General features: G+C 39.0%; 1 protein-coding gene across 1 annotated transcript in view; it reads right to left on the bottom strand.

Annotated features, from left to right (window-relative positions):
• Positions 1-222: 222 nt before the first annotated feature.
• Positions 223-18,267, bottom strand: part of LOC149067432 (sushi, von Willebrand factor type A, EGF and pentraxin domain-containing protein 1-like) — a 77,981-nt gene continuing 59,936 nt past the window's right edge. Inside the window, exons 23-24 of the mRNA XM_089252633.1 lie at positions 730-892; positions 223-594 (exon numbers count right to left, since the gene is read on the bottom strand). Coding sequence (XP_089108759.1) covers positions 405-594; positions 730-892 — 353 coding nt within the window. The 3' untranslated portion in view covers positions 223-404. The remainder of the gene's footprint in view (positions 595-729; positions 893-18,267) is intronic.

Raw genomic sequence — 18,267 nt, 5'->3', positions numbered from 1 at the left:
CTAAACGTTTGGGACTTATCCTTCCGGTCGTTGTAATGGAACAGTCGCTATAACGTGGAGTCGTTATAACGAGCGTCATCATAACGAGTCGTTGTAACTAAGCTGACCATATTTTACCGAGAAACGTACGGGATTTGAGATCTCAAATACTGTATTTGCGATTTTACGATTATGCTTTGGACGAGAAAAATTAATGTTTCTTTTCCGTAAAATGTGCCAAATCCAGTTCATTTTTTTTTATTTTATTTTGCACAAAATGTAGCGAGGAGGGGGGGGGGGGGTGGAAGATTTACATTTTTGATGCATTTTTCTGAAAAATACTGTATTTATGTATGTTTAGAATGAATTTTTCTCCACTCCTCACACATTATCAATACAGTTGGTGTAGCAGTACGTAATCAGCACTATTGATCCAATATTTGATTGGTGTCAGTCTGTTTGCCTTCGTGATCAAGCAATACACCGACGTCTCCCGAGACACCTTCGAGCACATCGGGCCAAGCCATCACCTTCCTATTCGTCACGTGCTCGTCGTCTTTTTGACAGAGGCGTTGTATGTCTGAATCCGACATGAAGCTGCTCCATATGTTCAGCCTGTGAGCACACGCATACAAATAAAAAATAAAATGATTTAAGTGAGAAAAATAATTATTCGTTACGATTTTTGGTGTTCTGATGGTAAAAAATGAATAAATTTGTACAGTATGACAGTGGTTAAGTAATCCATACCTTGTAAGGTTGCCTGTGAAAGCCTGTAAAGGACTGAATCCTCCTCCGATTTCATCTTGGTCTTGACCCAATACCAAAAGCCCACCGGTGGGAATTTGCCTGCTCTGTTGGAAACCCGTTCCGTTGGACTCGAGATGGCCATCTTTATAAGCTCTCCATTCACCTTCGGGAGAAAAAGGAAAGACAATTTATAAATTTCAATTAATTATTCTATACTTGTCTCTTCTTTCACAAAGCTTTGATTAATTCTGAATTTTTATTGGTGAGTAGATATTTCTCAGCATTCCTTATATGTGATAATCCTTATAGCATTCCTTATATGTGATAATCCTTATAGCATTCCTTATATGTGATAATCCTTATAGCATTCCTTATATGTGATAATCCTTATAGCATTCCTTATATGTGATAATCCTTATAGCATTCCTTATAATGCATGAATCTTTTAATGCTGATTCCCCAACCTCACAAAATTATAATGTCTGGGATAAAAGGAGCTCCCGAAATTGTTTTCTCACCGGATACCACGTCCGATAAGGGCAGCCCGGCCTGAAAGTTTTGAAGTCATCGTGTTTGTCAAGTCAGAAAGTGTCGTTTGAATCACAAGCGCAATCCACAATGTCCATCATCAGAAGAACATCCATATGGCAACTCTGACATACGCACAAACTTAAATGACCACAATGCTAATCCTTAAATGCAACTTGAAAATGGGCGGTCCATTAATAAGCTAGTAAGAAATCGGGTACAATCATCGAGCACTCCTGGATGCCTCACCGAGCACAGCGGTGCTCGAAAAAAATGTACGACATTAGAATTTTTTGAGGACGATAGAAACCTAAACGAGCATAATAAGTGGCCATGCCAAATAATAACCGGATAGAATGAATCATTGAAAAAAAATTATGAGAGTTTAGAAATGCTTAAAATTTCAATTACTACTTTCACATACACCCGTGCTGTTGTTGACATGTTTTGAGCTGTCTGCAGCCTTATCTGCCCATCAGAGGGTGATGAAAATTTGAGAACGTTTTAAGGTCGTGGAATTCCCACTCCACAGAATTTCCACGAATCAGAATTCACAACGTCTCTGATGTGATGTGATTTCGCTTCGCGTCAATGTAGTGCGTTTCGGCCTTTAACCACTTCACGTACAAGCTTTTGGCAGTAAATTTGGATTATCTCTGTTTGATGAATCAGCGATAAATCTAATAACCTCGTCCTATGTCTTCGGTTAGACCTCATTAAGACAAATCAAATGGTACCGCTCTGGTCTTAACACCATTTCCGGTCTGGGCACCAGGCACGCGGCCCGCATTCCTAACGAAATTGTTTTACGATATTTCTCGAGAAAAGTTCATAACGCAAATAGCCAACATTGGTATCGTCTGTTAGCTATTACAAGAACAAATCCGATGGTACCAATTTCATTATGTCAGTACCTACCACGCAAAGGTAGGCCCAAAGAACGTATTCACGTCAAAACTTGCGGCCGTGTCTATGACAAAGCCTACGCCTCTTTTTTTATGAGTAATCAAGGCAGAGCAGAATGCGTCAACTGTAATATGGACATCCTGCACTTGATAATCTTAATTTTATCTGACAACATTGGTGTCAGAAATCACCCTTAGAGGTGTGCGGCAGGTGTTGACGCACTAGGCCAAGTGCTTTGGGGGACCCTGCACTTACGATGGTAGAAGTGAAAAAATATGTATCAAATACACATTTTTTTTTGTAGCAAACAAGGTGTCTGAGCTTCAAATATATTCTGAAATTGTTTCTTTCATCAATTCTGGAATCATTTCCTTCTAAATTATTTTTTTCTTATTTTTAATTCACCAATTATAGATTTTCATTTGTTCTCAGATAATTTCTTTCATTACGTGCCACTTTTCATTAGTTTTGAAAAATAATTTCTTTCATTAATTTTTTTTTCAGTTCTGAATTCTCATCAATCTGAAATTTTCATCAATTTTGGTGTTAATTTACATTTGATTCTGTTTACACTATTTTTTTTTTTTTTTGTACTGATATTTTTCAGCATTCCTGTAGATGCTATAATAATGTATGAATTCTTCTATTTCCATTCAAAATCGGGGCTAAGGGAACCCCTAAGTCAGAGGTTCTCAAATTGTGAGCCTCCGACCCTTGTGAGGAGCGCCGCGGAGCGGTGACCCTGATAAACGTTTTTCAAAATATTATTTTTTAAACAGCTCTGGGGAGCCGGCGGATCTCGAGGAAAACCATTGAATGAGGGAAAGGGGAGCCGCGGGTGGAAAAAGTTTGAGAACCAGTGTCCTAAGATATAAAGAAGCCTATGGGCCCGCTATTATTTCCGTCCCGGGCCCCGCATCTTGCAAGTTCGGCTCTGATTGGTGTTGAGGTATCTCAAAATTTCAAATGATGGATATTTTCTATGCGTCCCTCCCCCCTTCCCCATTTTCTCTATGATATTTTCTATCTTTTGGCTTCTTCAAATTGATTTGAATGGGAAAAAAAATTCGACGATAACAAAAGTATTGACATTGTTGTCTTCAACAAAGAAAAGGATCTCAACAGTCGCACTGCGAATAAAACTAATTTTTTAGTTGTATTTTTCGCACTTTCAGATTAGATTCAGGGTAGATCTCAGTTTAGTTTTTTTTTCTTCCGTAGTAGAGCAGTTTAGGACCTCATTCTAAATTTAACATCGAAGTTAACCAGGAAATAAAATCTCCAGCGAATTTCAGGATCAAAGAAGAGTCAGTTCAGAAAGTTCCTCAATCAGGTATCAGAAGGAAGACGAGAGAATGCCGAAGAAGCAGGGAGTGAGTGCCGTTTTGTTGTAATGGTTGTGTAACTAAATTTATCGAATGTGTATTCGGTATAGTCATGTTTCAAACCAAATCAAATCAGTACATATTGATGGTATAATCAGTTCTTTAGCCAACTTCGAATTCTTAAATGTCCAGTTATACGTAATAGAATTTCGCTCACGATATTGCCATTTGAAAGAAAAACTGTTAGAATAGAACTATTAGAGCAGCGTTTCTCAAACTGTGGTCCGTGACGCAAATGGTCCGCTGACAGATTTGACAATTTGATTTTAACTCGAAGAAAAATTATCCGATTGCGAAATATTGTTCAGGGCTCTCAAATAAAAAAAAAACAAACTAAACCCTCGTACCTATTTCATCGGAAAAAAAAATTGGGAAATTGTGATCCCAAAACTAGTTATCATTAATTGCCGACAAAACATGCAATTGCAAATAATATTGTCAATTACTGCTGAAAATAATTGAAATTGAGAGTTATTGCAAATCACTGTAAAAAATGTATTTCTCGAGAAAAAAAAACCCGTTAAATCGTAGTGTTCATATTTCATTCAAGGAAAAATACGGAAAATTGGAATCTCGAATACAGCAAAATTCGGAACATCGCCAGTTGTCGACAAAAATATTGCTATCAGTTGGCAAAATCACCAAAATTACTGTTAAAAATACTGAAATATTATTTATGGGAGATGAACGGGGGGGAGGCAGTCTACTGGAAACTGCAGTGAATAGGTAGTTGAAATGCAGTTCTCTCTCTCCCGGAAAAAAATTGAAATAAGACAAATCTGAGAGATTGATAATTATATTTATATTTTCAAAATATTATCATTGATTATTTTTGTAGCACCACAGTCATTTTCTGCACGCGAGTGCTAATTAGACCGGGACCTACAATTCATTGCCGATTCCGAACGGCAGCCTTTGTTTTTTATACTCACCGAGAGGTTGGTGCGCTATCCCCTCGATGTGGGAGTCCCTGCAGTATCAATCTTTTCCTGCGGTCATGTCGCCGTTTCTGTTGTACCCTTGTGTGTCAGGAACGCTTCTGACAAGGACGAACAGGGTATCGAACTCGACACCTCTAAAAATTCTCTGGTACTTTAGGTGAATATCTTATCGACCTGGGATACCGCGCCTCTTTCAAATATTATCATAACATAGTTTGTAAATTATGAAAATTATGTACATACATTTACAGTTGTTAATAACATACTAAAACCAGCTTCGTTGAAAAAAAGCGGGACAATTGTGTAAAAAAATGTCAAACCAAAAATACAGGAATGCCCCGTAAAATACGGGTCATATAGTCATACTACTCAGTGTCGGTCGAAATGTTTCCAAATATTTTACTGGTCCTTGGGTAGAAAAACGTTGAAAAACGTTGCATTAGAGTATGGCAGGGTTTGGTGCCGAATGAAAGTAATTCATATATTAAAAATCATTCATATGCATACTTGTAAAAATTTTAAATTATTCTGGGAACCCCGTTGGTCGCGAGACAAGGGAAGTAAGTCTCAACAACATCACGGGCCTATGAAAAATTCAGTATTTTTGAGGCTCCCATCTGACTATAACACCGGCCTATCAATTTAACCACTTTACGATCGCGGACGAAATATTTCGTCTAAACGCCAGTGGAATAAATTCAGTGTCCAGTTCTTCGTGTTTCCATTCCTCTCTCCTCATTATCGTGAAGGTTTATTGTAACCCTATGAATCGAAGTTGTTTTTTACCTCCGTTCTTTCTATACACCTGGTAGGGATTTTTTCCCCCGCATACAGTAGACGCTCGTTTCTGTATGATGCACAGTATCTTTCTGCTATGTATATGCATGCAAGATCGAAAGAGAACACGTAGGGTGAGGGTGAAAAGAGAGAAATCTACCTACCTTATCTTCTTATCTATTTTTTAAGATGGTTTTTTTCTCTCTCTCTCTCTCCTTTCATTTATTTTTTTTCTTCCACTTTTTTTTTCTTTTTCCTTTTTCTAACGTGTGGTTAGATTAGGAAAAGGTTACCAGATTTATCACGATTTCGTCAGAGATAATCCGAATTTGTTTGCCAAAAGCTTGTAAGTGAAGGCGTTGAATAATTACTTTTAAAAAAATATAATGCGCACGCACGCACGCACGCACGCACGCACGCACGCACACACGCACACACACACACACACACACACACACACACACACACACACACACACACACACACCAGATTTCATTGTTTTTTTCCCCCAATGCGACTTTTTATGTCGAATTTTAGTGCTCATTATAATCATGCGGATAAGTAATTTGTATACATAAAAACATCGATTATTTAAGTAATGCTTCCCACCCCCTCCCAAATCCTACAACAGGAGCTCTCCCTTAAGCTGAGATCTTTGGCGTTCCTCCAGACCAGACGTTTTGCTCCCCCCCCCCCCCCATTTGAATTACAATATGAAAAAAACAGCAAAATGGCAAGAATCATCCCGTGCACTATCGCTCTGCCAATCCTACCTTTTCTTGGGGGTTATGTAGTAAGGTTGTCGAATGGCTTTGCGTTAGGACCAATACTTTTTTGTAGCAGCTTTTTGCTTATTATTATTATTATTTTCTTTTTGTTGAAACGAATTACTATTGTCTTTATGCATAAAAATTTTTATTGACAACTAAGCATTCCCTTTTTCCTTCAGTATGAGAAGCCTAAGCTTTTGAGCTACTACATCAAACAAGATGAATGGAAGCCGACTACCCCACGTGGCCCGGTGGCCGCCATGTACAACAGTCCCGGGCCTGCGATCGTCATGTTGCGTCCTCTCGTCGGTAAGAGCCTCTTCGTTCGATTTACGATTTCTTCTGCATTATTCTTTATTTTGAACTAAAAACGAAAAAATTGAATCGTACGCATGGTATCAATATTATGGAAAAGAGTGGGAATTAGGCCATACTACCTTATGAATCCATTAAGAACAACTTTTTATGATGTTCGAAATGTAACACTTTATCATTAGTAGAAGCAATTTTGTTGTTGTTGTTGTAGTACAGTAAAGAATTTTTTTCAGTCACGTTTTTGGAAACGTTAAAAAAAGCTATCAAAAAAAAGAATTAAATGTGGATTCGATTTTACACTCCGTGAATTTTCGTAACTTATGATTTCACCCGTTGCAGGTGAAACGTCCCTTACTGGCGTCAGACATGACTATACGAGGACCAAGGCTCCGGCCTACAAGATGGGACAGAAGTAAGTCAAGTGGAATTCTTTCAATCTCACTTCGTCGTTGATTTTAAAGCCACGATATGTCTTTTGGAACCTATTATAGATACCGATTGATCAAACATCTTTGAGCCATTGTTGGGGGGGGGGGGGAAAGATCTAACACCGTAGTTTCTTCACCAAGTCAACGTCACACCCTAATTATGCCGATCAAAAATAAGCAACGTATTATCGGTCTCGCCGTTCGCTCGAAAAAATTTCGCGTCAGTAAATTCTCATCTCGTAAGCGGGGGAGGCTTAAGGAAGGGTGCAAGGGGTGCGGTGAATCCGGGCGGCAGTCTAGGCTTTTGTGTTAAGACACAAATTTAAAAAATTTAAAAACAAGACACCACACGCTGTCATTCTTTTGAGTGATACCTTGACAACAATGTTAAGAAAACTTGAGGGAACATACAGGGCCTGAGGCTGTAATACCAGAAACAGGAATGGAAACTATCATAAGGGGCAACTGCATTTTGATGCCCTCAGAAGCAGTCAAATGGAGAGAAAGGAAGCATTCTAGTTCTCTCTCTTGTCCAGGGTCTGGAGCACCAGAACCCTCTCTCTCTCTCTCTCCCCTAGTTTCTGCCTAGAGAAACCCTCGGAGTAGGTATTTTGGCTTTAATAAAAACAAATTCAACCCCAAAGGTAATGAAAATAGGACGGATGGCTAATCAACAAGAGCTGTGATGTGGAAAAAGTTACTCGACATAATTAAGAACGGTGAAATAACTCTAGACGAAAAAAATAAACCCAAAAAACACGGGCAGTTTGAAAGCTTTGAAAGCGGGACGTACGGTCAACCGCATTTTGTGGGTTAACTATGATGTGTGGCTTTATACGGTTGAAAAAACTGGTTTATCCCATAGTCACCGACTAAAATGTCCTTTCAGCCTCACACCTGGGTCGTCTTTAGGGGCGGCACATGAGACTTAGCACCCGGGTTGCAAGACAGCTAGTCCCACCCCTGCTCGTAAGACGCGGGAGTCACTCGTTGCGTCATTTGTTTTACCATGAAAAATTCTGTTGACCATCCTCGTCACACTCTTTGGCTTTTCCTGCCGGAGATACTTCGGTTTATAATCTGAAACATCTACCGAAATGCATTTGGTATTTCTTCCTCATCGTTTAGATGTCTCATGAGAGAAATTGAATTCGGCCCGGGTCCGGCAGCTTACAACATCTGCGGATGGACAAACAAGGGCTTCGACAGATGTCCGGCGCCTCTGATGGGGATAAGATTAGATCCTATCAAGATAGGCCGAACTCCGGGTCCCGCCGATTATAGTCGAGAGAAAAGTGACTATGCCGTGTACTACAAGCCACCGCGTTACACCATGGCTGCGAGGTGGCACGAGGCCGCAACAGGCAGCATTAGTCCAGGTACGATTAGGCCTTTCGATTATTTCCCACGGTGAACGAAGAACGTAAAGTCGTAACAAGTAAACAACACGTAACGGGGGGAACGCACATCCGATAAAAATAATTTTAACTCGATTGTCATTGGATTGCAATTTTAATCGTGAGAAATGCCCATCTCATTACAGCACGACACCTTGTAAAAAGTTGTCGGTTATTCTCATTACGTAATTCTTGTAGGAAAATTTACTTGAGAGATTAACTTTTGATTTTTCCCTTGAGGGCCAGGGGTCTTCAACACGTGGCCCTCCGAGTTTTTTTTGCTGTGGCCCGCCGACCATTTTTAGAAAATAGCTACTTTAAATGGAAAAACGATTAAATAAAAAAAAAAGGAAAGAAAAAAGAAAGAAATCGTGTGTTAAGGAGTTCTGGCCATTGAAATTTGTGCTGCTGTATTTAGGGCTGTGACATACATATGCTGTGCATTTGATACATTGAAAGAGGTCGTAACGAATTCGATGAACCTTCAGCCAAAACAGTTTTCAAGGCCTATGATTTCAAATAGGCAACATATTTCGAGAGGCCAAATTCGACATTCACAAAGTATTATACATAATTACAGAACTTACAGAAATGCTAAAAAACACCTTAATGAAAGAAATAATTTCAGAATTTTTGAGAATAATTTCAGAATTTTTGAGAATAATTTCAGAATTTTTGAGAATAATTTCAGAATTTTTGAGAATAATTTCAGAATTTTTGAGAATAATTTCAGAATTTTTGAGAATAATTTCAGAATATCTAGGAAACAGATATTTTCGGGATTTAATGCCGAGGTGAACTCGGAAAGAAAATTTTCATCTAGTCTCCACCGGTACTTGAACCCAGGCCCTCTTGCCTGCTTGCCCGGTATGCAAGAGGGTCTGGGTTCGAGTCTCGGTGGGGACTAGATGAAAATTTTCTTTCCGAGTTCACCCAACACCACCTATAAAACAAGGCCACCGCACGAAGCTTGTGACGTCAATGAAGGACATTTCTGCTATTGCCATTGGATATACTGCAAAAAAAGGTAAAGATATCGCACACGCGTCGGCCTGCTATATCAAATGGGAATATGAAATGGCCTTTTTCAGTGACGTGACGAGCTTCGTGCGGAGGCCTTGTTTTATAGGCGGTGTTGGTTCACTTCGGCATTAAAACCGGAAAATATCTATTTCCTTGCTATATTGGGCTTAGAAAAAGCCGCCTATCTCTCTATCTCAATTTCTGAATTGTCGAGAGTAATTTCGGGATTGTTAAAAGTGATAATTCATGAAAAAGCTAAGAATTTTTGAATTCCATTTTTTTCTAAAAATTAAAAAAATAATGAAAAATCATTTCAGAGAATTATCGGGCAAATTTCAGATTTAATAAAATACAAATACAAATACAACGCCACAACAGGCAAAATGCCCAACGAGGTGGCTGATAAAAAGATGCCCATAAAAATATGGTTGTCATATGTTTCAAAAATACAGCAACCCAATTAAAAATGCAATTAACACAAATTACAAACAATATATACACATGATAAAATATTATACAATGCCCATAAAGAATACTTATGGTTGTCTTATTCTAAGAATGGATAGCTTCTCGATTTACCCCAACATGTTTATCGTATTTCTTTTTAAACGTGTCAATTGTGTTACAATTTACTACCTCCGGGGGTAAGCTATTCCATTTATTAACAACCCTATTGGAGAAAAATTCCCTGCGACACCATAACCTTGCATTGTCCCTCACCAATCGATACTGGTGTCCCCTTGTAAAAGCAGTCGATTGGCGGTGTACTAAAAGTTCATGGTCCATCCTATCCATCCCATTGAAAATTTTGAACACTTCGATCATATCTCCTCGACACCTGCGTTCATCCAATGTAAACATATTCAAAAAATGAAGTCTTTCTTCATAACTCAAGCCCTGTGTGCCAATAAGGACACGCGTAGCTCTTCTCTGCACCCCTTCAACCAAGTCTATGTCCCTCTGTAGGTATGGTCTCCAAAACCTTACACCATACTCCAGTCCAGGACGAACTAAGCCTCGAAAAAGCGGAAGAATGACTTTAGGAGAACGCGAAGAGACCTTTTTGAAAATGAGACCAAGCATTCTATTCGATTTTTTGACAACCGCTGAACAATGTTCAGAAAACTTAAGTCGCTCGTCAATGAGAATTCCCAAATCGGTGACTCTAGTTGCATCCGGGATAGTGACACCATTCAACTCGTAAGAGAACCGTGGGTTGTTCGAACCAAAATGAGCGACCATGCACTTATCTACGCTAAACGTCATGCTCCATTCATTTGCCCATGCTGCAATCTTGTTTAAGTTGGTCTGGAGCAACTCCCTATCGCTTTCATTTCCGATTACCCCCATTAGCTTCACATCATCTGCGAATTTGCTAGTAATTCCATCGATACCCTGATCGAGTTTGTCGATAAAAAGTGAAAAAAGTATGGGGCCAAGGACACTTCCCTGAGGAACTCCACTTGTGACGTCTGTCCAACCAGAGAATTCCCCGTTCACCATAACTCGTTGCGACCTATCTCTTAACCACGATTCTATCCAATTCAGCAAGTTGCCCCCTATTCCAATCTCGTGTAAACGCTTCACGAGTTTGCCATGTTGGACCCGATCGAATGCCTTCTGGAAATCAAGGTAAACAACGTCGACATTTTTGCTCTTACCCAAAGCCTTAGTCACGTAATCATAGAAGCAAAGGAGGTTAGTTACACATGACTTCCCCTTCTTGAACCCATGCTGATTATCCGACAATACATTATTCTCGTCTATCCACTTCACAAACTGCCTTTTGATGATAATTTCCAAAATTTTCGAGAGGGAGCTCGTCAAACTCACTGGACGATAATTAGACACCACTTCTCTACTACCCTTCTTAAATATCGGAACAACGTTAGCCAGTTTCCAATCTCTCGGGACGATACCCTCAGCAACACTACTCCTGTATATCTGTGCGACTGGCCCCAACAATTCATTAGCACCTTCCCTGAGAACCCTGGGATAGATATCATCTGGTCCTGGTGCTTTGCTTGCACATACATTTCTTAGAAGATTTAGGACCTCCACGTCTTCCACTTGAATATCGTTGAGCGTTTTATTACCCCATGCAACACCCGTATATCGAATATCATTATCTCCATTAAAAACCGACGCGAAAAAGTCATTGAAAGCACTACACATGCCTACATTGCTCTCTACTTTTGAGCCTCCTATCGAGAGGGGGCCAACTGTCCCCTTACATCCATTATTGACGTATCGAAAAAATGATTTTGGGTCAGAGCCAATGTTATCTGCCAACCTAGATTCAACTTGCTTTTTACTATCCCTTATCGCTTTCTTCAACAGTCTTCTTTTATCAGTAAACAATGATAGGTCACCTCGTCCACTTTTATACTCTCTGAATGCTCTTTTCTTTTCAAGATAAAGGTTCCGCACGCTATCCGTGAACCATAGAGGGTGTGATGTACAAACACGCTTTTTTCGAACAAAGGGTATGACGTCGTGCAAAACAGAGGACAGCTTCGTACTAAATTCTTCCCATTGACTTACCACCCCTACTGATTCCAACCGGTCTTTGAAAACTTCCGCTAACCTTCTTCGCAAAACATCAAAGTTAGTTCTCCGAAAACAAGGAACCAGTCTTTTGTTATCAACCTTACCCGAGGAAAAGTTACAGTGAAATCTGACGATACGATGATCACTGGAAGAAAACTTCCCCCACCGAAACATGTTCAACTAGATCCTCAGAACTAGTAAGAACTAAATCCAAAATAGCAGTACCCCTAGTGGCTTCTGATACATGCTGATACAAAAAATTTTCGAGCACCAACTTAAGAAAGTCTCTTTCATACTGATTTCCAGATGAAAGGTTCTCCCAATCAATACCCGGGTAATTGAAATCCCCTAGTATGAGAACCCTCTTTCGCTTACACATGTAAGAAATTTCATCATGCAATTTGGCGATGTAGTTTTGATCCCTATTCGGTGGATTGTAACAAACCCCCAACAATAAGCTTATGACGTCTTTTGTTCTCAAGTTCAATCCATATGGTTTCAATATCACTTCTCTGCACGTTACACTCTCTAGTCTTCAAACATGATTTCACGTATATCAACACTCCACCCCCTTTCCTATCAGATCTATTTCTCAAAAAAGTATCGTATCCGGAGATGTGTAAGAAAGATTCATCCCCATCGCTTGCCCAAGATTCTGTAATGGCTATAAGATCCAAGTCCTCCACAACTATCATAGTTTCTAAAAAATCTTTCTTGTTACCCAAGCTCCTGGCATTTATTAACACACATTTTAATTTGCCCGGTGGTTTGTTGTCAATCGAGAAGCCATCCAAGTCAGAGGTGGGTAATTCCCCGTCAGTACTGTTGTGATTATCATTAACTAACCCGCATTCCCGACTACGTGGTCTGGGAGTAAAAAACCTGACCTAAGACTATCGTAAACCTCCCAGACCCCTCTCTTATTTAGATGGATCCCATCCGAACGAAGCCACCTATCGGTAAATGCGGGAAGCTCCAAGAACGTGACCCCAAGTGAGGAGCAAATGTCCTTCAGGCCTATATTGAATTGGTGGATCCTACTCCTATATCCCCTACTACCCCTTGGCAGCACTGGAATCACTGCCACATCTGAACCCCCCTCCCTAGCGGATAATAGTAAATCCCGGTATTCTGACAGAGACTCACTAATATTCGCTCCTACCTGATTTGTTCCCACCCACAGAATCACCCGCAAGGGCAACTTTCGGCGATGAAAAACGTCTCGGACGTTGCCAATCTTCCCCCCAGGAAGACAACAGCGCTCGAAACCCCGAAAATCCCTACACACTCGGTTCCCAAGTTCCGTAACCATAGAATCGCCGATGATTAAACCCCTATCACTATCCCCCTCTACCTCATCCACGACCACCCATTCGCCCTCTAAAATGTCGTTGTTCGTGGAGATTGCTTCTTCATCAACAGGTGGCTCGACGACCAGAGGGTCCGTTATAACCGGGCCCTCTAGCACCCTAACTTTTTCCCGTAAAGCTTCGACCTCGAGTTCCAGCCTTTTTCTATCCAAGCACCCTTTACAATTGAAACTATCAGCTACTATACCCCTAGACCAGGGAAACCTCCCGTCGCAAGCTCTACACAACACTAGTCGAGGTCGAGGCATACTAACACTATTGCTAAAGCTAGATAATAATAATAATACTTAACAATACGAAAATGAGAAACGTTAACTGGAAATTAAAATAATGTAAAATACATTACTATGCAAAATATACGTAAGAGACTATACGAAAAAATTACGTAAAGTAGAATGCTCAGCACTAAATCACGAAGAATAAAATAAATATGTATATAAAGAATACAACACCCTCTAAAAAAAGTATTAAGCTACGAAGTACAATTTATACTTATTAGAATTAGCTAACTATCTCAAAACACTAACACTACAACAATAGGCCCAAATGGAAGGAAAACAACGTTATTGAGAGTACCCGGGAAAAAGAAATAATTGATTAAAAATCTATTTGAAAATGAATAAAAATTCAAATTTAATTCAAGAAATAAATTCAGAGTGAATAAAAGTGTTCAGTAATCTGGGGAACCCTGTTTAATCATCGAGAATACCACAGTGTGACTTTTTGGCCCGCGGGCTTCGTGGAAAGTTTAATTTGGCCCGCAATAGCTGGTAGATCGAAGACCTGTAACACACAGAGGCAGATTATTCCTGTCGTGATAATGTTGTCGAACTGTACTTTCGGATCATACTTATATAATCAATAATATTTTCATGTCCATGTGACTAAAATAAAGTGTGGAAAGATTTTGGGGAAATATTTCAAAAGTGACTGCAAATAATTTGCAATTGTGGATGGAGATTTTGCAATTTTTTTCTTGTTTCCACAGGACCGAATGCTTACACTCTGCCACCGGTTCTTGGGTTGGGCAATACGCCGTACCCTAATCGTGCTCCTGGCTACAGCATGGGTCTCAAACTGGAAGGAGCTCGCGTCGGTGAGGTAAGTCACGTGACATCAGTCTCTGAATAATTTTCCGACATAATCTCATCCAACGCTCACCGCTATTGAATTCAGTGGCGTATTTACAGGGTGGGGGGCTTTATAGCATGCTATAGCTCAGGACGACAAGTTCGCAGGGGAACAACTAAATAAATTTGAGGAATTAGTGGTCGGAAAAATTAGCAGAATAGGAGAAGGGCAGCAAACTTTGTATAGCCCACTTTTAATCCGCCTCTGCCCGGAGAGCGAGGGACTAGGTTAGTGTGACCAAACGAGTGACGTAGAGTGTCTGTAAGCATGTGAGTGACGAGAAGAGTGACCTAGAGAACAAAGGACCAGGTCAGTGAGTGACCAAAAGAGTGACATGTAGAGATTGTGTGAGCATGGGAGTGACCAAAAGAGTGACATGTAGAAATTTTGTGAGCATGGGAGTGACCAAAAGAGTGACATGTAGAGATTGTGTGAGCATGGGAGTGACCAAAAGAGTGACATGTAGAGATTTTGTGAGCATGGAGTATCCAAAAGAGCACGCAACATGTCAGTGACCATGACAGGGACTTAGAGAACTAAGGCGTATTTATAGGAGGGGGGGGGGGTAGCCGAACGGGTTATACCACAGGGCGGCAAATTCGAGGGATGAGTGGTTAAGATTATGATTAGACTAGAATGGGAGAAAGGCGGTAAAATTCGTGTAGCCCACTGGTGGAAAAACCGTAAATCCGCCTATGATTGAATTAGTCAAACTGACGATACCGTTTTTCCCACAGACTCCCGGACCAGCCAATTACACGTTGCCTTCGACGGACGTGTACAAGGAGAAGCTTCCATCGTATACCGTTCCGAAAGCGGAAGACAAAAAGACGTGGGTACAGACCCCGGGACCGTTGGATTACTACAACGAGAACGTGAGTTCTGATAGCGCGTATCAAATTCAAATTTTAATTTTTTTTCTTATGAAAAATTGTGTCACCATGGTCACCTGTCTTCTTTTAATGACACTTTTCAATTTCGTTTTGAACAGGTGAATTTCAACAAGTACAGTGCCCCGAAGTGCACGTTCGGCATCAAGCACAGTCCTTACAAGGGATTTCCTACTTTTGCTGCCGAAAAGTAGCGAATCGACATCGGTTTCGAGGGTGGAAAGAGAATGGCTCCGGGTACGTGAGGATGAAAATCAGAAAGGTAACCCTCTTAAGTTACACAGGGTAGGTACTGTGTCGACCGCCCAATAAATGCACCCTATTCCTCGGAAAAACTTATACAGAAAAGTGATTTACATTTTAGGATCGAACGAATATTAAGGGAATCATAACGTTTTGAAATTTTGTGACGTGTCAGTTTTCTATCGGTCCCAAACACCCAATAGAAAAAATTATTTTTCCATGCAGTGGTTTGCCGCTAATTGAAAATGAACTGAAATATTCAACCCCGTTAGAAGCCAAGATCAGTTATTTTCTTTTTACGATTGGCGCTTTTTTCTCTTCGTGTAGAGTGATGTTAACTTTGTTATTACGTGTTACCTTCGCCCCATATTGGAAAATTTATCCCCAGATTTGTAAAGCGTTAGCCAAACGAGATCTATTGGAAAAATTGTTTTCCTAACAGCAATAATTTTTTTGCCGAAATGTGGTACTCTGTAATTTTATTTGCTTCGTTGTAAAGTCAAATTTTGTGAAGAGAAAGAACAAAAACTGGTTTGCACAGAGCTTTATCTTTCTTCATTACTCTCAGGGGTTATAGCATTACTATCAGCTTAAAAATGCCAAGTTATACGTTTGGTGCACGTTCGGTGAATTTGGCAGGATTCGGATGCAGTGTCATCAATTTTTAATGCATTATAACTTCATGATTATTGGCCAAACCAAAAAACTGAAACCACTTTTCCCAATTAGTTTTCACAAGGAAACAATCACGCGTGTAATTATCCGATGATCGATAGTATCCACCCTGTATATTACTGACTAAGGGATGTCACGAACCCTGAAGTCGAATTTTCAAAAATTACTTTAAAATATTTCATTCAATTGCAAATAAAATGCAAAAAATTTCGTGTCAATCGGTTAATTTGTTTTTTCATAATAAAAGGAAGAAATAATGAATTATAATGTAAACGTATATAAGAAAAAACACTTTGAACGCGATTTTCTCAAATTTCAGTTTTTGAGCTCATCCGCAAGATTAAAAAAAATAACGAATGCCCCAAAAATTCCGAAATTTTGCAGAAATGTTTATTCGACTCGTGTCAGTGAAATGAACCTCGGATTTAGCAATTGATTAATGGGAAGTATTTTTAGAAAATGTTGGATTTAGATTTTCGAAATTTATATATTTTTTCAAACTTCAAAAATTCGTAAAATGCTAACGAATCGCCAGATATCCAAGTTCGAGGTAAATTTCGCCAAAACGTGTCAAATAAACATATTTTGGAAAATTTCAGAATTTTCGTGGCAGTAGGTTTTTTTCCAATCTTAGGGATAAGTCCAAAAAACTGCAATCTGACACAAAATCGAGTTTAAAGTTTTTTTTCTTGTATACGTTTACGCTGTAATTCATTAATTCTTTCTTTTATTATATGAAAAAATAAATTAACTAATTGACACGAAATTTTTTGCATTTTATTTGCAATTGAATGAAATATTTTTTGAAGTCATTTTTGAAAACTCGACTTCAGGTGTCGTGACACCCCTTAAAAAATATTCCTTCAAAATCGTTAATATACAGGCTGTCCCAAATTGTTTGCACAGCAGATATCTCTGCAACTGCGGACTTCAGAAACATACTTTTGCTTACAAAAAGTTTCTAAATAATACGCTGCTACTCAAAATGTCTCAAATGTGTCAAAACTTCTCAAGAGGATGTACACAAAAAAATTAAAAAAATTTACTTTATATGTGAACCCTGTGAGCTAAAACTTGCGATTTACATTAGTGAAATGTAAATGCGGCAAAAAGTGTGTGCATGTTTTTAAATGCAATATTAACGGAGATATTACTTTTGAAGTTTTCAGCATTTATCACCAATGATTGAGGATGTGGTTCACAAATTACGAAACGTAAATTAATCCATAGCTGTAAAAATTCTGTAATTGTCAAAATAATTACAAAATATGTAAATACAGTATTATTTATTGCGTATATAAAAAAAATACATGAGAGTTCATTCTATTGAGTTAGAATGAGTTCAATTGCATTCAGTTGAGTTTATTCGACATGTATACAGTTCCTAAAAATGGCAACTGAGCCAGTGAAAATTTGCCAACACAGTGATAAATTGTCAAAACAATTGTCATCGCAACTTTATATATTAATATCTCGATAAATATTACATTTAAAAATATGAAATTTTTCGCAAGTGAATTTTTAGAACAGGTATACATTTCAATAATCGGAAGTTTTAGCACACGGGGGGGGGGGGGAGAGGAAATTGCGCCGTATAAGAGAAGTTAACTTCTTTCACTTTATTTTATGTATACGACCCCTTAAGCAAACTGAGTTTTAAGTAACCGCACGTCATTTGAAATTTTTTTTTATAGTTGAAAGTATGTTTTTAAAGAGTCAACTATTGCAGAAGAGTATCCGTTGCGCCAACAATTTGGGACAACCTGTATGAATACACTCTAGTTGATTCGAAAAGCTTATGCAGACAATAAAAATGAATTTCCGCTCAATTTTTGATATTTTTTTTGATTTTAGGATGTAACGAGGGGAGATGGTTGTTTTTACAGATCAGCTAGGAGTCTGAATTCATACATCTTGGTACAACAGAAGCAGAGACTAGGACATCTGTATCCAGAATAAAATTAATTTACTAATTACCCTGTTTCTTTAAATTCATTGATTTTGTCGATTTTGACCAAATCATCATTTTACAAATAATCATCGAAAACGGTATTTCTCAAGAAACACTTACGAGGGGATTTCTCAAAAATTTATTTCAACGCTCATTTTAGTCTTCTGGCGTATGTGGAAAAAAATCGTCCAGAAATTTACTAGGAAAACAATCAGAGATGTATGTATTCCTCCAATAACCTGAGAAGATATAGTTGAA

Source organism: Pholcus phalangioides, unplaced genomic scaffold (genome assembly GCF_987345545.1).
Source record: "Pholcus phalangioides strain wild (caught in Gottingen) unplaced genomic scaffold, Ppha-v1.0 ptg000030l_1, whole genome shotgun sequence".
Taxonomy (NCBI): Eukaryota; Metazoa; Arthropoda; class Arachnida; order Araneae; family Pholcidae; genus Pholcus; species Pholcus phalangioides.
The sequence above is the reverse complement of the archived record's forward strand: the minus strand, read 5'-3'. Positions and strand labels throughout refer to the sequence as shown.